Raw genomic sequence first — 24,276 nt, forward strand, 5'->3', positions numbered from 1 at the left:
CACTGCATGCTATCTATATGACTAGAGAACCACGCTGTCCGAGGTGCAAGGCACCTGAGGCAGACTTTCTACACATTGTCTGGCTGTGCCCGCCTGTAGCCAACTTCTGGGGAGAAATACTAACACAGCTTAAGCGAGCGATAGGATAGGATGTACCTTTGATGATTTATCAGTGTTTGCTGGGCCTATTACCAGATGACCCACAGCAAAAATTAAGTAGAAGTTTCACAGTACTGGGCCTAACAGTGGCAAAACAGCGCCTAGTGATCCCAGGGAAAAAGACCTGCGGGAGTGGGCCGGGTCAGAGAAGGAACATGTAATAAAAACGAGAAGGGAGGACAAGTTGCTAGAGGTGCTACTTGCATGAGGAGCGATAATATGAGACCTGCTGGGCCCGGCCGGTTCCCAGCCTGGTAGGGTAGAGAATTTGGGCCGAGAAGGAGGGCGGTATAGTGAGTGAAGGGTAAGGCACACTTTAGTTTGACAGAATAGATTGCAGATGTCCCCTGAATGGGTGACTTAGTCTGCCCACCTTTACAGCAATAAGCACAGAAAAGTTGGGATCCCTTCTTACGTGAGAGCTTCGGGGGAGGGTGGAGGAATGAATGGTAGGATGTTTTACAGTTCAACACTTTATATACGATTCATTCGCTTTAAGTGGTATGAAAAAGGATATGGTTGAGTGAAAATCATCCACCAATGTAAAAGCTGCATAATAAAAACTTTATAAAGACATATTTCCCCCCCCCCCCCAAAAAAGGGCTCAGGGTTGCATTATATGCATGCCTCCTCACTGTTTTCTCTTAAAGAGTAGCAAATAAAGAAACTGAGGATGCGCCTAGATACTGTTATGGGTGACCAGAAGCGCTCTACAAATCTACTGATTGATTAATTGATTGATTGATTAAGAATGTTCTTGGCCTATCCGTCATGCATGCAACAGCATTCTAGTTCACCTCTACTTTACTGATTATTTTGGTTGTGCATTGTTGCGAACTAGTCCTCTTTAAATTTGTTATGTTACTGTTTGTTTTTGAACATCTTAAAAATGCTTTTATCAGTGGCACGAGGAGACCCTGTGTTGTAGCGTGATTTCTCCCCTTCTTTCTTTGCACCAATACTCTCCCTTCTGTTCAGCCTGAATGACTGGAGAATGTAGGATGATGTCACGGAATGTTGGTGTGTGGTCTTGGTTAGTGTCACTTGAAGATGAGAGGCTGCTCCTGATTACCATCTTATTACTATCTACCTTCTTTCTACTTACCTGGAACTGGACATAATAAATGGCATCTTGGAACCTACCACCTTGCCTACGATTTGGACTTCTTTACCTAGTACACCCTGCCACTGGTGTGCTACAGCTGTTGACCCAGCACACGCTTAATTTGAGCTCTGTGGTTTCGAGATCACTGTAGGTTCCTTTCTCATGCTTGCTGGTTTGTCTACAGGGGCCAGCAGTTGCTCTGCACTTGGAGGGGCCTTGTGCGTGAACCCTACCAGCAGCTATTGTGTGCGCATGCCAGCCCCCTGCTCCTGTCCTATTGGCAATGCTAAGCATCAATGTAGGCCTGCTATGCAACAGTGTAGAAAGTTGCTGGCAAAAAGCTGAGTCAAAAATACAAAAAAGAGAGTTTTGAAAGACAGTATACCGGTGACAAGGTGGCGAAGTGTCACAGTGGCATGGACACCCCACCCCCACCTCGCAGCAGGCAGGTGCAGTGTGGCTGCAACCACTTGTGAAAGGGTGCCGGGGGTGTTCACTTGTCTCCAGCCTGTCCGATATTTTTCAGCTGGAGGATGGATTAAAAGTGGCCCGCCTGACATGTATTGTCAGATTTGACTGGAGACGGGGTTTGTTTTCCCTACTTTTGCCATGATTCCCAGAATCCTATTGGAACTGAGCATACCTGCTCTCCATCCTGGCTTTGGAAGCTTCTACTTCCATCTCATCGTCACCTGCAGTGTAGATTGTGAAAGAGTCCTCTTTATTGCCCCCTAATTGTTCATGTTATTGACAGCTCCAGTTGCGATCTTTCACGATCTCTTGTCAGGGATGCTTCAAATAATAGATTTAAGATATCCTGAAATTACCTGCTCCCTTCCAAGCATGCTTCCAAAGTTTGTGGATGGCCTTGGGTCTGGTCAACAATAAAGCTATCGATACATCAACTTGTTTTTCAGGGTGTTTTTGATTTGAGGGAAAATGTACGGATCATTTTAAGCCACAGTCAGTTTTTATGGGTCTTCCATTGCTGCAGGTCTTATGATGGTTTATGGAATTTGGGGAGAGATCATTTAATTATGCAGTTAAGTGTTGGAAGAAAGACACTTCACAAATCGAAATAGACCACTCTCAAAGAATACAAATTGTGTTTCTACTTTCCAAATGCTAAATCATTTTCTCTGAAACAGATTATGTGATTCTAAAGTCCTGCAACAAAACCCATCATCCAGCCCTACAGTTTTGATCATGTATTTTTGCATCATCCGTGTTAACAGTAACTGTGGTACTTTTTCCACTCTGATTCTCAGCCCCTGAGAAGTGCATTCCAGTGCCTTCCTGCACTAACACTGCCTTTTGACAGTCTTCCAGCATTTCTAGTGTCTTCTCACTAGCTACCAACATCGTCACTGTTTCCTTACCCCTACCCATCATTAGTGGCCACAGCAGGCAGGGATAGCTTATTTCATATTATAATTAAATGTTAAAGAATCATTAGTACTCTCAAACTCCCCACCCTAGAATTGGGCATCTTCTCTCCCAGTGGCTGCAACTCCAGAGCATTCGCCATATTCGACAGCATCATAGCTCACAGCTTGACTCCTCCTCAAACAACCAATTAGAATGCACCGACTGTTCTGACATCATCACAGGGGTATTACCTCTCAGCACTGCCCCCGTGCTCTCAGCTTCAGTGATCTCAAGACTCACAGTAGCAATCTAAACGCCGGCATTTAGAGGGGAATTTCTGATCACCTTATATTTTCAAGTGACATGTTCAAGTTATTGCCTTTCCACATCCTTTCAACATAGAAAAGGAACTCTTACATGCGGGAAATGTTCGGCAGTCTTGCAAAAGCTTCACTGGGGATCTCCTTCAGATTTGTCTCCATAAATCTCCTGAAAAAAATAATATCTCAGTTAATATTAATTCTATTGCAAAGGTTGTCGAATCTTTCAGAAACCCCATCCAGTGAGCTAAAATAATACAATCCATATAGGAAGAACGTCATTTTTTTGTTTTATCTGCATGTTTTATCGGCTTGAATTCCAGTAGGGGGCTGACTCAGCCTTTCATCCTGCCCGAGATCAATAAAACTTGTTCATTGAGGTGGTTTATAAAACATACTACGTAAGCACCCAAATTGTTAATATCTTTATAATACATGGGATTCTGCAATTCCCGTATACACGCCTGTCTTTAATTTCTTTAGAATCAGCGACTTGTGACGCACCCAGTAGCTGATTATAAAGAAACAACGTAAGAACTCAACTGTAGTAAGTTATTGCAGTCGAGTTCTGAGGTCACAGTGCCTGCTACAGCGGGGATGGGGTTCTTAATGTGTCTCTTCTGTCTGCAACTCCGCAGTCAAAAGCTCATCATTAACCCCTTCGCCGCGTGGAAAATTCCTCCGCGGTGCGAAGGGGGGGGGGCGGGGCTGGGCGTGGCGCTCAGGTACCCAGGACGGCTCCCGGCCGTCATAAATCACAGTGGGCGTGTGCTCATGATGGCCGGGAGCTGTCTGAACTCCGCCCACTAATTATTTCGCCCGCACAGGCGGGGAATTTGCCGCGCGTGGGCAGAGCGGCAACGGTCGGACGGTTCCCGGCCGTCATGAGCACACGACTACCGTGACTCATGACGGCCGGGTGCCGTCCTAAGTACCCACGTGGTTAAAGCAGAATACAGCATCAATAGAAGAGCAAGCAGGATGATCAGAACAGGGAAAGAATGTAGGGATATTGGAAGGAAGGGTGAAAAGAAGGAAATATGGATGAATGAGTGGGTAGATGAATGAGTATATGGATAATGTAATGAGTAGGCGAAAGGATGAGTAAATGATAGCAGGATGAGTAGGTGAAAGGATGGTAAAGGAAAGGAATGGGTGGCTGGATGAGTGAGTGAGTGAGTGATGGAATGGAAAGGTGGATGGACTGGTGGAAGTGTTGCAGAGTAAATGTAGGGATGGCTAGGCCTTTGGACAAGTGACAGGATGGCAGAGTAAATGATTGGATGGATTGTGGTGGACAGGTGAAAGGATGGCAAAGCAAAGGGATGCATGAATGAATGAATGGGTGAATGGATGGATGGCTGATGGATGGAAGGGCAGGCGAAAGAATGGCAGAGTAAAGGGATGGATGAGTGGGTGAAAAGATGAGTCAATGTATGGCAGAGTGTGTGGATGGATGGCAGAGTGGAAAGATGGATGGATGGATGAATGGATGGCAGAGAGGATGGATGGCAGAGTGGATGTATGGATAGATCGTAGAGTGGACGGATGGATAGCAGAGTGGATGCATTGATGGATGAATGGCAGAGTGGATGGATGGATCGCAGAGTGGATGGATAGATGAATGGATGGATGGCAGAGTGTAGGGATGGATAGATTGCAGAGTGTCTAGATCAGGGGTCCCCAACCTTTTCTGTAGTGAGAGCTACTTCTGCTCAAAGAATGTCTTCCTGAGCTGCTACCCAATTTTATAGCTGTAAAACAGTGACTGCACTATGACCACCCTAAGCAGGATTATCAGTAGTTATCACCCAAGTACTCCAGGTGCGGTTACCATCAGAAATGCCAGGAAAACGTTCATCAATATAAAATGCCTCCACCTGACTTATGAAGCAACATTCAAATCTTGACATGCCCTACGGCACAAAGGACATAAGTACAACAGTAGGTCTCCCCAGCTTAACTTGAATTATCATTCATCAGTTTAGTTTCTGAAAATGCACATTTTTCTATCAAATACCACTTTCCACTTTGGGCAAACAAGCTCAATTTTCCATAAGAAAAGCCAGAAACCATATATCAGTCATGACCATTATTATTCCAGGAATAGCTAAATGTAGGCCAGTCATGCTCCTAGTATGTAAATGATGGCTGCCAGTATAGCACAACTTGACCAAAAATACCCAAAATACTAAAGGATGACCATTGCCATTGGCACTATTATGCCAGGAACAGACACAATTATATCAGAGATAACACCCTTATAATGGGGGCTAGAATACACATTTGCTGGGGCTTGACACCAGGCGTAGCTTTCAGGAAACAATAGTGTTTATTATGAACGCACATAAATGCTGATGAGTCTCTTAATTTTCTCTGGTCTGAATCATGCCCTGTTCTCCTAAGGTCTTGAGCTGATCATGCACCCAACTGTCACATTTTCACTCTGACTCCTGCAGTCCCAGACTTTGGTGGGTCAGCACTGATTACTGCGCCTACTTCTTTCATGGTCCACTGTTCACACACATGTTGTGATTGATAAAGCAGGGACTAGAACATGGTCAATCTCCCCTTTGTGGCTAAGTTATATTGAGATTGGATATAGAGTGTCAAGTGGCAGGCCCTATAAGCCGATACAGTGTGTGTTTGAGTGTTAGTATGAGTTAATGCCATAGGTTTTGGTGACTGTCACTCTAAAGGTCTTGAGATGAGCAGTGCTGCCTTCTTTAATAGTCACCTACTCTCTGAATTTTATACTGGGCTTGACTTCACCTCTGAGAGCTACTTTGAAGGTACTGGCGAGCTACCAGTAGCTCCCGAGCTACTCGTTGGAGACCCCTGGTCTAGATGTATGGATGGCAGATTGGATGGATGGCAGATTGGATAGATGGACTGCAGAGTGTATGAATAGATGTGTATGAATAGATGGAGCGCAGAGTGGATGGATGGATGGATGGATGGATGGATGGATGGCAAAGTGGATGGATGGCAGAGTGGATTGATGGAAATATTGAAGGACTATTGGCAGATTGAATGAATGGGTGGATGAATGGATAGAATGGGAAACGTTTGAATGATGACTGAAAGAATAAATGGATGACAGAATGTAAAGGTGTAGCAGGTATAAGGATGAAATAATGATTAGATAGATGCATGGATGGAAAAGAAAAGGAAGCTGTTCTAGGGAGGGTTCAGCTCACGTGCTTTGCTTGCTCTGTGCCATAAGCGCTTTCGTTCAAAGTGGGGGCTATTTTAATTTTCTGGTACTCCCTTGGAACAGCTGTTGAAAGCAACGAAAATGGAACTTGATTTTCTTTCTTCTGCTCTGTTATTTCTATTTTACAGTGACTAGCATAAAGAACATGATTATTTTTTGCACTCCTTAGACAATTATAGAAAAGTTAAAAAATGTCTGCATGTTTCTACACATTCTGAGCTACAGCAGTTTAAAAACAAACATGTATTGAACTGTTTCTGATATCTTTTTGCATGCAACAAATATCTAACAGGTTTTTGATGTGTTTAATTTTGCACTAGAGGCTCTATTTGTATTTTTCATGTTTGCAAACATGCTTTTTCTTCCATATCAAAGAGTCACCACCAAAGATTTAAGTGGTTTGTGGGAAAGGTGATTTTGTGACTATATATTATATGGGATAAAGTACCCCCTGTCGTACATGATAAGGATATTGTAAGTCTCCTTGGGGTTCCATAACCTTATAAAGGCTATATGGTTATTGAACTCCTCTGTGACTTGCAATATCTTTTTAATGCACGGCAGGGGGTACTTTATCACTTTTATGAATGTCATGGATAGAAGTTATGGTATTTCGTGCACAATCAGAAGACAAGTGGGAACGGTCTGATTTATTGAACAGCTCTTGAGTGCAGCAGAAATTCAACCCTCTTAAATATTCCATTTACTGTTAAAATCAACCAGTAGCTCTATCACATTTAATTAAATGGTACGGTCAAAATAATGATTACCACCTTAAACCTTGTGTTTCTTGTCTTTCACCTCGAGATGCATAACAATGGAAAGATAATAATTGCCCATTATTAACTCCTCTGGAAGGTGGTAAGTCAAAATATCCTATACAGTAATGTCTTTTGACATAAACATCCTGCCCAAATTATAATTTACAGAAATGCCATCCGATTGTATGTAGATTTTAAATTGCTTACTCCACTGGGGCGGTATTTAAGACTCAGGCCCTGAATATGAAGCCTTTGCAGTGTCCTTGCATCATGCAAGACAATGCAAGGACAATTCAAAGGCTTCAGTAATATTTACAAAGCCACGCAGGGAGCAATTTGCTCTACTTTGCGCAGCTTTGTAAAGAGTTGCATTTCATTACATTTCAAGCTGGGAGGTGTTCCATGGGTGTTCCATGGGTTGAACATGCATACACCCATGGACTTTGGCACATTCCCAAATTTACTAAAGTTAGTAAACCAGGGAACACGTCAAAACGCTAAATCTTCCCCAGTGACGGCCTAATGAGGATAAATATCTTTATTTCTCCTCATTATTTCCTCTCGCCACACGTGTTGCATTCTGCAGCAAGAGGAGAATGCCTTTAAGGATTGTTTATGTGCAAGAAGGTGTCCCTTCCTGCACAAAAACAATCCTTCCCGTAACGCAGGCCCCCTTGCACTATGGGCAAAGAGTGCCTGCATTGGGGCTAGGCAGCACTCCGTGCGGCAGCACAAGGAGAGAGTAGAATTGTTACATATCTTTGTAAATAATGATAATTTCTGCTCTATCCCTTTCACACATGCAGTGCAGCAACCTTGCTTGCTGCCCTGCGGTGCATGGGAGATTAGTAAATGTGGCGCTCAACATTTATGTCAGATGCTGGTACCACATTTCCTGGGTGTGAGAGATGCACTAATGTATATATATTACAATGATTATATCTGTGCCTGGTTATGTCATAAAGTCCATTGCCACTGACATCATCACTTGTGTCGGTTAATGCAAGGGCTTTGGTTCGGAAAAATTCATCCACCGCTTGCAAGAGCTAAAGTAGTTGACTTAAGCTTTGGTCTTCCACAACCTCCCTGATATTCTTCCTTCAGTAGGAAATGCTCTGGAAATTTCAACAAGATTACCTACATAACTCAATAACTTAGCTTCATGTTATCAAGAAAAGAGCAAAAAAAAAAAAAGACTACATTTAAACATCTACCACTGGGAGGTCAGAGATAATAAATATTCCCAATTTACTGAAGATCAGTTAAATTTATCCCAAAAATTTTATATTTTCCTTTTGTCTGCTGACGAGTCATGGAAATATACCCAGTATGTAAACTGAGAAGCAATTTAAGTGTCCCTAGTATGTAGGACAACCAACTCACACAATATGATCATATATATAAAATTTCAACCGAAATATAAAATAAAATGCAATAAAACCATGGCATAGATAAATAAATAGTGTGCGTTCAGTGAATTTAAATTTCCATAGTTTGTGTAGCAAAGATCAGTTCTAATACAATGCATATGCATATTGAAGATTAATTCAGAATTTTCTCAACATATAGAATCTCAAGAATAATTATCCCATCTATGCCTTCTGAAGATTGGCTGAAATATTCTCTCTACAGAAGATCTGTCCAAATATTGACAGTTGCTTTATTTCATATTGGTTCTTGTGGCTCAACTGCCACCCAAGAACAGTGGCGAAGTGCTATACTTAACAAAGAATGATTCAATACAAAAATAAATATAGAGACAGTAAGTCAGATTAAAGCAATAAATTGTTCATTTGTAAAATCAGTCCTGAACATTAATGGAGCCATCTAGTAACTGAGATCACAGCAGTTTAGAAACATAAACAGGAATATTTTGCAAACTTATTGTTGGAGTGTGATTGTTGGTGATGCAGGATTGGTTAGCGGTACTATTTTCCGCTGGGTAACCCTGTGGAATTAACACAGCCTGTATATAGACTATCTATTCTGATATCTCAGGTACGTAAACTAATGATATATTTATAGATTCCCAGTATGTATAATTAAGAGGCATTTAAATAGCTATGGGTTGTGTACAGGAGATCCATTTTACTATTCCTTATTTTTGCACAGAAAAAGTTAACTATTTGGTAATTGTGGCCATACCATCGATCAACATTGGTGTCAGGACAAGCGAACATTGCTGGCTAGACCTGGTGGAGTCATAGTGATGTGGTTTACTGGTTTAATGTAAATACTCCTTGAGCCTCTCAAAGTTTTCAATGATCTGCAAATTGGTAATGGCAAGGGAGCAAGTACCTAAGAGGTATACAGTTTTTTGGAATAGGAAGTGTGATACATATAAAGACTTCTCTCTGGCAATACAATTAGTAGAGAAACGTAGGCAAGCTAACCATTGGACCAGGCATCTAAAGGTGTTCTTCTAGAAAACTCAAGTCTATCTGCGAGCCAAAGGGCAATGATTTGGGGGAAAGATCTTCTCATTAACACGGATCTTCCCTTTGGACCTCTATAGCACTATGCATCTACCTCAAAGTTCGGACAAGCACAAAAAATCTACCGATTCTATGTGTGTGTGAGATCTTAACCCACTGGTTGCCCCCACATTTTCCCCAGAATCTTCTTTCCATCAACCACACCCCACTTCTTTCCCTTCAACTCTCTCACCACCTTCCTGCAGCAAGGATCCTTCAAACAAAACCAAAAGCTCAGCAGAATCCTAGTAAGTAATAGCCTTTTTTTACAAAGGGTTTTTGCAAGACAGTATTCCTATATTTCTGTGTCACAACAGGAACACGGTCTTTGGGATTGTATCAAAAAATTATTTACAGAAAAACTAAATTGTGAACGTTGAAGCTATATTTTGGCACATCTTTAACTGGTATAATACAGATAAATATATATTACAGAAGTATTTGGCTCTTCTATTAATAAGATGATCAAAACAATTATTGACCACATCAAGGCTTCTCTAGATTATCTTAATACCAAAATCAGAAGGTTGTACAAAGAACAATCAATAATAATAATAACTCTGCAATCAGGATTCAAGGCACTCTTGTTAAGCAGCCTAACTGGGTCCCTGTAGCTGGCTTGCACTCCATCACAGTCGGCCTGAACTTGTCACTTTGTCCCAGTCTGGAACAATAAGATAACCACAGTTGGCACATTGTGCTTTTTGGTGCTATATTCACTTAAATCTTTAAACTGGCATAATATGGTTCTACTGATTGGATTGTTTCCATTTTGGTTATTTATTAAAACTTACACTATTTTTCTAATTTGATGTGAGATTGTTCTTGTGTGGTGTTTTCACTTTATTGCTGTATGAAGTGCTGCATAAAGATTTAACATATTGCCTCTAAGTTAAGCCTGCCCGCTCTATGGCAAGCTTCCAGAGGATTTAGCACAGGTTAATTTGGGGTTTGCTTGTGACTTCACCCTGACAAGGATTGTGGTTGCTGCTTGAGTAGGGTTTCACCCCCTAAACCAGTAACCCAATTTCTTACACTAAATTATGCCGATGACAGCCTCTCGCTATCAGAGTGCCCCTCTTCCACGCTGAACAACTTCTGCAAGTGCACGATGTGCATCATTGACTGAATGAAAGACAACTGCCTCAAGCTCAAAACAGACAAGGCAGAAATGCTGATTTTCAAGGACAACCCCTCCCTGTGGAGTAATGCCTGGTGGCCTTCCGAACTAGGACCCTCACAGACACCAACCCACCCCAACCTTAGCATCACCCTGGACAGTAAATCTGACCATGAAAAGACAGATCAACACTGTCTCATCTGCCTGTTTCCTCACCCTTCACATGCTCAGGTAAGATCTTCAAGTGGCTGCCCATCAACGCCGAATGGACCGTCACCCAAGCCTTGTCACCAGCCGACTGCGGCAACACACTTTACATAGGAATCGCCTCACACCTCCTCAAGAGACTGCAGACCATACAGCCAGACTCATCCTAGACCTCCCCAAGCAGACTCACATCACCCCCCACCTCGAGGAACTTTGCTGGCTCCCCATTCAGAACAGATGTCAGTTCAAGATGTTGACTCATACCTTCAAAGTCCTACACAACCAAGGACCAGCATACATCAACCACCACCTGAACTTCCACCAACCCTCCAGACACATGCGCTCAACCTCCCTTTTCCTCGCTCACACTCCCGCATCCGCTGCAGAAAGAGTGGAGGACATTCCTTCTCCTACCTCACCACAAAGTGCTGGAACCAACTACCACTTCACCTCCGGATCTCTTCCTCACTGCTGGGATTCAGGAAAGGACTCAAGACCTGGCTGTTCATCTGACACCCCCTCCGCCCCCCACAGCAGTGTCATTGGTGCCTGGATACCCTCACGGGTGATTAGCCCCACTTTAAAAATCCAATTCAACTGAATCTTTTATTTTTAAATGAGCAATGCTAAGTTTTTTTTTATTATTAATAATTTATTTAACATCTGATAACACGTGTTGACATACACAAGTGGGCGCCTACAACCCTGAGGCCGGCTACTATGTCACAAACCGCCACATCCTTCTGCCAGCTTATCCCACAAGAGCAATGCTAAGTTGGTCACAAATAAACCTATCTCATGAATATTAATGAAATAGGTCGCAATTTGCGACCCTCGAGGAATCAATGCCATCGTAGAGATGGTGGCCTGCTGAGGTCAGTAGACCACCATCTCTGTGATTGCTCCAAATTAAAGCACTTTTTTTAATGCAACGGAATGAGTTTAAAAAAAAAGATTTTTTAACTCTTTATTTGTATAAGGAGACGCAGTGGTCCAGTGACCACTGCCGCCTCTTAACCAAGTTTTTTTTTTTTACATTCACAAAGGGTCTCCAGGGGACTGAGATATTGGAACGGACTATACACATATCTTATGGATCTTCTATAACATTATTGCTGTTACATATTGATTTTACATAAAGTTTTGTACAGGTCCCTGACTTTGGGGTCTGTCTTAAGCGGGACATTGTCAACAAAAAGATGTTTAAAAAACTAATAATAATTCTGTTTTAGTCTTCATGTACAAGAGACTCTTGTATTCTGTTTATGGGCTTTAGTAAAACACTACTGGACATGACCTTTGAGGCTCTGTATAAATGAAACCTCAGGACAAAATCACAGTTCACAATTTACATACTGTAACCACGTTCCACCCTAGACAAAAATGAACCTGTTTGCAGGGTTTTATAGACTAAGGACCTGATTTAGATCTTGGCGGATTGGTTACTCTGTCACAACGGTGATGGATATCCCTTCCCCCTAAATATAAATCCTTTAATATCCTATGGGATTTATATTTCAGCAGACAGGATGTGATGGAGTAACCCATCCGTCAAGATCTAAATCAGGCCCTAAGAATTGTTGATATTTGTCATAGAGCATGCTGCATGTCTACACACAGTAAACGGAGTGCCTGTCTCTACTAGCTGGCTTACTTGAGCACTGAGGCACACCGAATGCAGGGATGCGGGAGTGCCCTGCGCAACTTGATGGTTAAATTACATTCCAAGCAGAAGATGCAATTCACTTCTATTTAAAAAATTACTGCAAAACAGATGTGGAGGGGAGAGATTAGAGTGTGAGATGCGAGAAAAGGACACGATGTTAGAGCAAGCATGGTGAGGACACATAGTCGAGTATTAAAGAAAATGCTATGATGTTATTCCCCAACTCTAATGGTACTTGTGCTTTTGGATATAAAAGGCCGAGCCAGAAGCCCCAGTATGAAAGCATGTAATCTTTATGTTACAGACAGACCAGAGCAAAAGGGGCTCAGCTCCTTAAACTATCTTACTGCTGGTAATCATGCAGATGTGCTTGCCTTATCCAGGGACAACTAACTGCCACTGAATCTGGTGAGTTGTTTGAAGTTAGAGATACTGTTTTTGCCTTGCTCCCTAGAATAACAGCTTTCTACTGTGAAAATGGTCCACCACCTGTTAACGGGAGGTGCAGGCTAGTATATAGTTGTGCATGTTACTGAACACACAAATCTGTGTCAATTTTGCCACATGCAGCCCAAGAAACATATTTCTGCACATTGCCTCCTTATACGGGGTACTTTATTTCAATAGGAATTTAATACAGTCTATCGAAATAGTCTAAAATGTACTACAATATACATAGCCCTGTGTTACGCACCTGTCAAGATGAAAGGAAGTAAGTTGATCAGGAATCTGCTTTTGAGGAACGCACAGTGGTGTAGCACAGGGGGCGGGAGGGTGGTCCACCCTGGAGTTATGGGGGCGGCAGCCTCCCCCGTCCTTACCTGCAGCCATCACAGGAATTGCCGGCACCTCTACCCCTGCCCTCTTACATGCGGCCACCACAGGCAGCAAACGCAGGGACAACCTCAGACAACACAAAGTCTAGCTACGCTACTGGGAACGCAGTGATTTAAAACGGGACAGTTTATGGATTCTTATGTTGTGAAAACTCTGCGAAAGGTGATGAACTTTGTCAGAAGCAAATGAATGGTCAGATAGCAAGCATACCACTACTCTATCAAAATGAGTAATAGTTTTAATATCCTCCCATCAATGCTACTTCAATGCCCTGACAGGGTGGAACTGGAAATGTTAGTTTGAGAATGCTAGTTTCTTCTTTAAATGCTGATTTTCGGTCAAAGGAAGATCTATTGATAAATCTGCATGAGACTAGATCATTAGGCATAGACCGATAGATGCTAGATTACCATCTCCTAAAGATCAACAATGGGTCCTAAAGAGAATTAGGTCAAAATAATAATCCTGTTAAATAAACTAGCTGACATTACTGCAAGATCAATTCATCACTATTCACTGCCTATAGCACTGCATTAATGTGACTGCTTCTACAGCAAACACATTTATAAAGCAAAATATTCCATGACTCTAGACTTACCTAATAAAACTGAAGTAAAATGGATACTCAGAAATTAGTTTTAAGTATATTTGTACAAGCTGATTTATGCATGAATTCTCACTGAATCTGAACAGGATTTGCTGCTGCAGAGAACATAGCGGAAGCAACCCAAAAGTGTGGCTGACTGGCAATGTGCCTAGGGCGGATTGGAGAGCAGGAAGGTCCTGATCTCCTGTCGGTCCTCAGGCCATTATTTGGTGGTAGGTTTTGGCAGAAGGAGCACTTTTAGCCCCACTTCCAAGGGTCCAGGACTGTTTGGGCACCACTTGTGGGGGGTCAGAAATCACCCCAGACAGAGGTCTCAAGGTCTCTGCAGCATGTTAAAATCATTGCAGATCCCACATTAAAACAGCCAACATCCCTTAAAGTCACTCTGGTGAACCTGTGATTAAGCAGCAAGGCATGCCTCCACTGGCAGGGTAGTCCTCTGAGGGTATAAGGTAGGCTTAAAGCAGCAGGGCAGTCCTCTGAGTCTGCAGTTCTCCAACAGAAGCAGTCCTCTGAGGGCACGAGACAGGCTTAAATCAGCAAGGCAGTCCTCTGGTAGCAGCAGAGCATTCCTCTGAAGTACAAAGCAGGCCTCAACCAGTAGAGCAGTCCTTTGAAGTCATTGGCGGACCTTCTGGGGAGTCTCCAGCAGGCCGAAGAGTGTACTGAAGTGTTGGTCTGAGGATCCAATATTTATACCTGGTGCCATCTTTTGAAGTGGGAGAAATGTCTAGGCTATCACTCCATCTGGTTTTGGAGACTTCCTTCCTTACCCTGGCTAGGTCCAAGGGTGACAGAAGGCTAGTGTCAAGTACTTTTGTGAGTGTGCTGGAGGCAGCCCTTTGAAATGTAAGTGGGGCAGGGAACAGCTTCATACCACCCATCCTGGCAGGATGGCCTATCCTGCCAACACCTTTGTCACACTGTCAGGGAGCAATACACAAAGGCCAACTGTCAACTATTTACAGTCATGTGACCAAGGACATAGGCTACAGGCACTGAATCGTGAAGAAAAGAAAATGCCAACATGCTAAAAGTGACATTTTTAGAATTGTGAATTAAAATCAGAATTTTCCATTGAAGATGATTTAGAATTACAATTCTTTTGAGACAAAACATGATATTTCTAGCTATTCCCATTCAAAAGTTAGCATTTATTAAATGTAATACGATACCCCAATGTTATCCAATGGGGGAGGTAGGCCTCACTATAGTGAAAAACAAATTTGGTCGTTTTCCCTACCAGGACATGTAAAGCTTAAAAATACATGTCCTACCTTTTAGATACAACCCACCCTGTTTGAGGCTGTTTGAGGCTTAACATAGGGGTAACCTAAAAACATCAAAAAGAGAGGCTAAGGTAATTTGCCATTTAATACTGAACACAGGCTGCAATGGCATGGCAGGCCTGATACATATTTTAAAGGGTTATTCAAGTGAATGGCACAACACGCACATACAGGCCCGCTAGAAGCATTTAATTTACAGTCTCTGGTCACATGTAGAAGCACTTCACTTTACTAGGCTCTTATATGTAAATTAAATGTGCCAACTGGGTTTAAGCCAATTTTACCATGTTTAAAGGAGAGATAACACACATTAGTTAGAAATGGTAAAGTGCACAGAGTCCTAAAGCCAACAAAAAAGGAATTCAGAAAACAGGAGGGGAGAAGGCAAAACGTTTGGTGGTGATTCTGCAGAGAGGGCCAAGTCCAATAATGAAATAAAGTATAAAACCCTGATTATTTTGTATTTTTGTATCAACAAGTTTTAAGTAAGTAATTAGGCATGGGGGAAGCACAGGGTTTCTAATGAAAGGCATGGAATTCCAGTCGGAGACATCAATGAATGACTTTAACAATGGGGGAAAAGATCCGCTTTGGCAATTGTTTAAAAAAAATATAAATGTTTGCAGAACTGCTCTGCCTACATTGCTTCTGCCATTCAAATGTCTGCCAGGTAAGCAGTGAGATTCCCACCAGGGATGTGGGGAGATCAAAATACAGGGTGGGTCCTTTGTCTAGGTGTGGAGGCCTGGAAAAGGTTAGAGGGCAACACCAGCAAGGTGTAAATTACCTCCTCAGAAGTAAAATCTCAGTTACTTCACATACAGCAATACTATTGAACCATTATTGTTGCACAACACATAATGGGAGGTGATCCAAACCACTATTTTTGAAACAACATCAATTAGATTTAACGATAATTCTAATCAGACTAGTCCTAACAGATTGGTGTATATTATCATTGGATAAAAGGTTACACACGTGAGGACCATTGTCTTTGGCAAGTGGCTGCCCATGAGAATCCCTCTGGATGGCTCACAGCTCTCTGGACTGTGTTCTGCAGTTATTTGGATATGCCAAATGTAGTATATGAACCCAGCGAGAACCCAACAACTTCCCTGAACCTCTGCAATATCACAACTTTGAGAGAACAAGTGAAAGAAAAATGGGGAAGGGAGAAGACGTACAGAAACTGGGCAATGTGGCTTCTTGACAGGCCTTTCGGTCTCAAGCCAACCGCCAGCCTCACTTGTCTCTTGTTCTCATGCTAAAGACAACCAATAGTGTGACTTAATCAGCAAATGCATATAATCCCAATCAACAACTGACTATGGTTTCAGTTTTTCGCATTAGCCTTATTATTGCAAATATAGTAATGAATGTTTGGGAAGACAAGGAATCCAACCCAACATCCATGAAGGCTGGGTTTAATTAAATCACAGTTAAAATGTGAGTTAGTAAAGTTTGTGACAGATAATGGGGGAAAACAAAAGGGCATACATACTGCTTCTCGTCTCCACACTCTAATTCGAGAAAAAGGCAGGTTCACTCCAGAAAATGTAGCCCATTGTGAGAAACATCAGCAGTGGCCAGGAGCTTGCTGGGAACTTTGAACATCTTTGCAAAGTGATGAAACCTGGTTATGGCCAAAACAAAAAATACCAAGAAGCTGCAAGGCTCAGCAAGGAATGAGCCAGTTAGGGCGAGGTTCTGTCACATTTGCCAACATGGTGTAAGGTTGAATACGAATAAAAGGAAACTGTGATTATTATTCTTTTATCTCACAAGATTATGTGGATTTGAGAAGTTAAAGAGTTCCATGATTAAAGCTGACATTTTAGCATCTGTTGAAGGTTTTTTGTGTGCATGATGTGTCCCAGCCGCCTCCTGTTCGCGAACAAAATAAGCGGGCACAGCTGAGGGCAGTCTAAATAAACACTGGACAGGATGGGTTGCAGCTATTTGAAACCTCAGTTGCGCTAGACTCTACAGGGACATGGTGTGCAAGGAGATGAAAACACTGGGGGCGGCTTGGCACTGAGCGCGGTGTGGTAGGTTGCCAGTGTGGCGTGTGTAGCCCTGTGCAGCATTGCAGTGCTTGAGTGAATGCAGGGCACTTACCCACTTGGTGACATCTTAAACCCTGTGAGGGTTTCAACGGAGGGGTAATAAGATCCTGAGGAGCAATTGGGCTCTTATGTTTGGGTGGGTTGTGGATAGTAGTTATTCATTAATACTGCTCCTGCATCTGGGTAATTTTATTTCATCTTGAAGTGGAACGCGTTACTGTCAAGAGCGCACTTCAAAAGACAATTATACTTGCATCATCCGATCAAAATGCAGGGCCCTAAATACATTAACGTATGTTAATAAAGAATCTGAAACGGTCAATGTGCAGAAGCAACATTTGCAGCCATCCTCTTTGTTCATATGCAACAGGTTACCAAGTCAAATACTTATGAATGCAAGCAAATGGCCAATTTTTAACAGCTCCTAATCTCACCTAGCATTTAGAGGAAGAGGAACTGAAGTCTAGGAGATAAAGTGACTTGTCCAGAGTGGTACAATGTAGTATGGCGGGGTGGATACTTTTAAAACAAATGTCTCCTAATCTCAATCTAGATCCCAAAGTAGCCGCGAATGTATCCTTCAATAGTTCTAGGGTGAAAGAACAGCTTTCTAAAAGCAGAAGGGTTACCGAAATGTGGGTTATCAATACCAGTATCCAGCCTTAATAATTCAAGGGTTATCGCTAGGGATATTAGTCAATTTGTCAAAAATCATCGTGTCTGAAGATCGTCGGGGTTAGAGCCAAATTGGAAACGTCAGCGCCCATTTATTCTATAGGCCACTCAGCCTCCGTCAGAAGTTACTTCCGTTGAACTTTTAGGTAGCAAACTCCATGAACCTATTAGTTTATTCAAGGTGGTGTCATTATTAAACGTATTTTAATATTGTTTAGCAATATAGTGTTCTCTAAAATTGGGGTCAGACTGACCTATAGGGTAATCTAGCAGTGCCCATGGGGCTGGTCTGACATATCAGGGCGTGGGTTGTTTTTTTGGCTGTTTGTGGGTCTGATTTATGGTCTGGTAGGCTGGTTTTTAGGTCGAACTTTCAAGACCTGTTGTAATTTCCCATGTTGGCTTAAAGCCATCCCCCTGCTTTTGATTTGCTTGTTTCAGTGTCCTTTAGAAATACTTGCTTGCTATTGGTCAGCCCTGCCTCCTTGTTCCTTCTTTTGCCCTTCTGTTCCTCCCATGCAGTAGGGACTAAGTACTGTTTCATTCCACTATGGCTCTTTTATGTGTTCTTGGGGGACTATTTTTTTCTTTGTTTCCTGCAAGGCTGTCAATCATGTTCTTCTCTCATTACATTTGCTGTGTGAGAGGGTGCTTGTTTCCACCCCCTGCCACCATGAAAAGAGAATTATGACCACAATTATCTACATAAATTTCCACGCATTGTGTCAATCTGTTGAGAAAATTGCTAGAATTATGATTTGTAATGGTGGCTGCACGGCATGCCCAATGATATAAATAACGTCACAAGATTGTGTTAATTCTGGCCACTCCTGTTCCTGTATAATTACTCTACATTCAAGCACATTGGGCTTTACTGAGTGACGTGCTAAGGGCCCGCCTCACCAGCCCATTTTGACCCCACCCCCTCTCCTTCCTCCTGCAGTGCCCTCACCGCTCTCTCTGCTGTCGCCATGCTGGAGTCTGTAGGTCAGTGTTGGCCGTTCCGAGTGCCCCGTCGCTGTTTCAATTATTTGAATGTACTTTGCATTGTTTTTGCTTCAAGCCACTCCACTTTTCCCAGCATGGAATCTTCACCCATCTTTGTAACCCCCTCCCACAACACTGCTTGCTAAGTACACAGACTGTTCTCTGGTATGTGATGCGACTGCGTTTTCTCTGCCAGCGCCGACCGGAGTCGTCAGCATCTTCTGGTCGGCTTTGACAAAACAGGAGGGGATAAAAGAAACTACCAGTGTAAGAACATGCACAAGTAACTCTACGGTTCGTCTGCCCCACCATCCATTCCCGATGCAGACAGAATAGTTACTAAACATTATGTCTGTGCTACGTACGTAACTCTGCCTTACTAAAATAATTTCCATTTCATATAGCGCTTGCTACAGTTTTGTCTTTTCATTGCGCTGCAAACAGCATGCGTTAATATTACAGGCTACAAAAATACTTTATGTATCGACTTCAAATAGATTTAAGGTGAGTGAGGCCCGTCAGAGTTAAACATATTCTGCCCCGATACTTCAGGAGGGGGCGTGGAGTTCAAACGATCGACGAAGCCCCCACAATTATACATATGAGAGGTAAAAACACACTTTGAGGATCGGACTCCGAACTCTCGAATGTCATATTCTAACACTTAGGGGCCGATTCCGATCTTGCTCAGAAGGGCTCCGAATGCGATCCGGCCTAAAAAAGTACGAGCCGTACGCGTGTTTTCCGTCTGACTCGTACAGCTGTACGAGCGAGCAAGTACGATGCGAGCAACGCGAAATTCGCCGACCGAATTGTTTCTGGGTCCGAACCGCTCCGTACGTAAGCAAACCGTGCCATGCAATGGAGGCGATTTACAACCAAGCCAGTACGATGCACGATTCAGACCGCCGGATCGAGTTGGAGCGTCCAACATTTAAACGCTCCGGGAAGCAGGTCTTCGGGGGTCCGCGCTGGACCCGCCTTCACCTGTAGCCTTACGAGCCGATCACATGGGGGACACAAGGGGCCCCCTACACATGCATGTACGGTGCGGATGGCACCAACGCGTACACACTACAGGGGGCGCCCTTGTTCGCAACATACCCATTCAGTCAATGGCAGCCCGTGTACGCGTCGTATGACCGGCTCCCATTGACTTCAATGGGAGTCCGAGCGACCCGAGTCTGTCAGCATACGGCTGCATCGTACTCGCTCGGTTGGACTCCAGGGGCACGGCTCAGCCGGAAAACCCTCTGGATCCGACTCGGACGGAGGGCTTTCCCAACGAGATTGGAATCGGCCCCTAAACCTTATTTCGTTTGGGATCATATTTTGAAACTTCTGTACAAGTGCACCAAGAGATCATGTCTGATGAAAGAGGCTCTAGAAATAAAGGACAACATGACATTGTTGGTTGGGAAATTTCACTTTAGTTGTCTGACAGTACAGTCCCTCTGAAGTACAAAAGGGTCAAATAAGGAGATGGTGCTTCAAAGCTGCACGGTCGATAGATAGTGCTTTCTAACATTACTTACACATACCTAATAAATTCTGCCATCTTCGGGACCAGTGGTTAGCTGTTTTACTAATAAAATCATTTGCCATTTGCACTTGTTTCCCCACCTTAATTATTTCAGGGACGAACTACTCATTTGATTCCGCAGACCATGGGCTGCAGAAAGTTCAGTGGTTTAATAGATCTCAGCCTTTCATCCTTTAGAGCTAGATAACATGAGTACAGAAATAGGTTACAACGCCTGTTTACTTTTAAAACAACAGAAGGCATTTCCATTTCACGTGTGCCCAACAAAATGCTAAAAATATGAGCATGGGTAATCGCAATATTTGTTTTCCAAAGCACTACAAAGCAGTAACGGGTAGCAGGCATTTTTTTTTTTTTTAATTTGTTTTTATTAACATTTTTATATAGTGTATGCAATCATCAAGCCGATTGGCGGCAGCACCTGAAACTGGCCCTGGACGTTAGTACAATGCTATGGCAGTGCTTACCCATGAGCTGGTATGGTTTGCAAGAAGGAGGTTATACAGGTCGGAAAAGGACAGCAAAGTAGGGAAGGAAAGGCGAAAGAGATAGGATAGCCCAATAGAGAGGTATACATTCACGGCACGACCCCTAGAGGCCCATAGGTCAAACCGCATATCAATTGTCCCCGACTCAGGATTCTTGAAAGGACTTAACAGAGCCTCCCCCGTAGCAGTGATTTTAGGGCCTCTTGTGTATGGGGGCTTGTATGGGTCTAGGGACCTGTCCAGAGTCTCCCATAGCCCCCTGGACGATGCCTTCCATGGGGAGCACTGTAGCGCTAAGCTGTTCGCTCCTCTGAGGTGAGTAATCCAGTTCAGCCATCCCTGGTAGCTGGTTTTGCTAGAGCCTTTCCAGTTGGTTAGCACCAGTTTGACAGCCGCGGTCAGTAGTAAGTCCATTAGCTCCTTATCATTAAAACTAACCAGCACCCAACCCTCGATCTTCCGCTTAGTTACTAACATCAATAAACTAGGTCACCAAGTCTAGCAAATTTACAAGCTCCTACGCCCAAATAGCACCAAACTCAACAAAAAAACAACCGAATACTGGGACAAACAACTACACCACCCACTAAAGGACCAGGAGTGGAAAACACTTTGGTCCTCGGCCACGCAAAACAAGATTACCCCAACCCTCGCACAAACTAAATTCTGGTTATTACACAGCAGGCACTATTTGTAAGCACACCAGTGTAAGCGGCGCTTTTCAGTTGCTTGCATTGACTTTAAGAAAAGACACGTGACACAATGAGGCCCAGAGGTGACCCACACAAACCTGGGCTATTCTTTAGTGAGGCCAGAGGGCCATAACTCATGTGACGTAAGCAGCAGCCTCTCACTGATCACAAAACGCCAGGGCTTTATTCTGAGCCTGTATTCCCCAAATGTTGTATGTATATATACTGATTATGCCGAGAATTTTAAATATGTTCGACCTCTGTGTGTTTTAGAGGCAGTGACATAATCTCTGTACCTATGGTTGAGTCACGCTTTATATTTAATACCGTCTTTATATCTCATGAATATTGAGGGAGCCTAGTTTTTATTCCATTTTGTTCCATATCCCTATTTTTCACAGCCTTCTCCCTTTGCCAAGGCTTTCCTATTTTTCTCTTCATCCTTTTTACATGTTCTGTCTTTCTCTCTCTAGCTTTTGTGCTGAAACATAAGTACCTAAAAATAAGTGTCACGGCCCACACCTGCAATCATCGGCATAAAGTAAACACTTCTAATAACTTAAGTCCCATTTGATAGACAATAAAAAAGTACACATGTACATAAATCTGAGCTTGGAAGGCTTGCAGGGATTGGTCATAGGAAAAAAAAGATGTGGGGAGGCCCTAAAACTACATGCTAGGTATGATCTCAGACTATGTCCATCAGGTAGTGAAGGAATCAGTACTGGACATGTTATAGAGCCTCAGGACAAGCTCTATGCACAGTACTCACTGGGCATGCTGCAGGGCGCAGCAATGTTCAGCAAACACGAAGGTCTCTGATACTGCGCCTATGGCATGGTTGAATACCACACCCTGTGGCCATTATCAGTGGCCATGGCTGCAGGCTGTGCATATTAATCACTGAGCAATGAGGGCAGAGTCTATTGTCTGTGCTTTACGCCCTGTGCCCAGAGATATGCCCAGTAAGTACTTAATAATGCATACTGGGTATAGGAAGTGGCTGAGAGCTATACCCTAAGCTCAGTACTGCTTGGTCTGCAGTAGCGGTTCGTGGAGGGAGTTCCGTGGGGCGGTGAGGTGGGGTGGGGGAGGGGCAGGGTGGGGAAATGTAAACACCAGAATATGGATGAACGGAGGTAAGTACACATTTAAATTAATAAAACGAATTTAGTTGCGCGCGCTGCATCGCATTTTGCGATGCAGCGCGCGCAAAGGAATTTGTTTTATTAATTTAAATGTCTACTTACCTCCATTCATCCATATTCCGGTGTTTACATTTCCCCACCCTGCCCCTCCCCCGCCCCGCCTCACCGCCCCATGGAACTCCCTCCACGAACCGCTACTGTTGGTGTGGCCATAGGCAGAGGCTAGCAAGCACATGCTGCAGTACTGGGAGAAGATCCTGGCCGAAGGCCATGACTCGTGCCTTGTGTCCAATCGGGTTTGGGGAAAGGGATAGGCAAATTATGGGAACTTTTTAAACTATATTATTAAGAAACCTAAAACAAATCACAGAAAAAGAATCCACTGATGAACAATATTGTTGTCTATTATACGATTAGTAATTAAACATGCATTTGGTCTCGCATTTGAGAGACTTTGAGCTATCGGCATTGTAAATGACAATGCCTTTTATTTATGTGTTTTGAAAACCTGCAAGTGGTGCGTAAACACGCATTTTGTACTTATAGTCGTTGCTTATGAGAAACCAGGCTGAAAGTAAGTAACTGCGCTTCTTTTACTGCCAGCCTTGCTTCACGTAAGCAATGCCAATAGCTCAAACTCTCGCAAATGCGAGACCTATTGCATTCCAAATGCTTGTTACTGTTGGTGTCTCCGATATGCATTCAGTCTCCCATAGTTTCCAAAATACCAATACATTTTGACCCCAGAAGTTTAAAAGGGCCCTGATTTGCAAGTGTGGGCCTCTTTTTATGGTCTGGCTTGACAGAACTGCTGTCACCAGACAATTAGTGAGGAGGGCTGTCATTAACCTACATGGATTTTTACTTCTGGCTTGACTTTGCAGCTGTCACCTGAACTTTTTGCCTACATCAATATTGCTCTACAATCTTTTGCTTCTACGCAAATTAAAATCCATTCCCATGCTATTTACTTGTAATGCTTCACATTACCGTACAACATTCCTTCAAAGCCAGACCTATTGACATTGGCAATGCTTGTTTAGCTGTCTGATTAGAAGGAGGAATGGCCGATTTTCTGTTCTGCATAAAATCTATAAAATTAGAGCAAGGTGGTTGTTACTTTATTTACCATCTACTAAAATATTCAGTATAACAAATATCTGCCATCAATGACAGACGTTCATGGCAACAGAAGGACAAAGAGTAGGCGCACGGCATAACGCCTATGTGTCATTTGAGCAAAAAAAACTCTGAAATGAATTTTTTCTGCCATAAAGAGGCTCTGAGCATGTGCAGATCTCTGCCATTCAAGGTCCGTTCATTCCTACCGAATTCAAGTGCACAATAGCAGGAAATGGTGGCTCTTATCACGTGACAGCCCGCCATTGTTTAGAAAAGCTCTCTCCTCCTGGCGAAGGGCAATGGATGAAACGTAATTGCTGTAGTTCGCTCACTGCTGGTACCAGGGTCCAGAGCATCCTTGCTACGCTACTGTAAACAACCCGCCTCCATTTGAACCTTGGCAGAAAAATGTGATCGTAAAAAAC

At 43.1% G+C, this 24,276-nt stretch overlaps 1 protein-coding gene across 1 annotated transcript in view; it reads right to left on the minus strand.

The window, feature by feature from the left end:
• TSHR (thyroid stimulating hormone receptor) overlaps positions 1-24,276 on the minus strand; it is a 632,465-nt gene that overhangs the window by 361,844 nt on the left and 246,345 nt on the right. The window contains exon 3 of the mRNA XM_085626611.1: positions 3,050-3,121. Within this exon, the coding sequence (XP_085482737.1) occupies positions 3,050-3,121 (72 nt within the window). The remainder of the gene's footprint in view (positions 1-3,049; positions 3,122-24,276) is intronic.

This window comes from Triturus cristatus, chromosome 9 (assembly GCF_964204655.1).
Source record: "Triturus cristatus chromosome 9, aTriCri1.1, whole genome shotgun sequence".
In the NCBI taxonomy this organism is placed as follows: domain Eukaryota; kingdom Metazoa; phylum Chordata; class Amphibia; order Caudata; family Salamandridae; genus Triturus; species Triturus cristatus.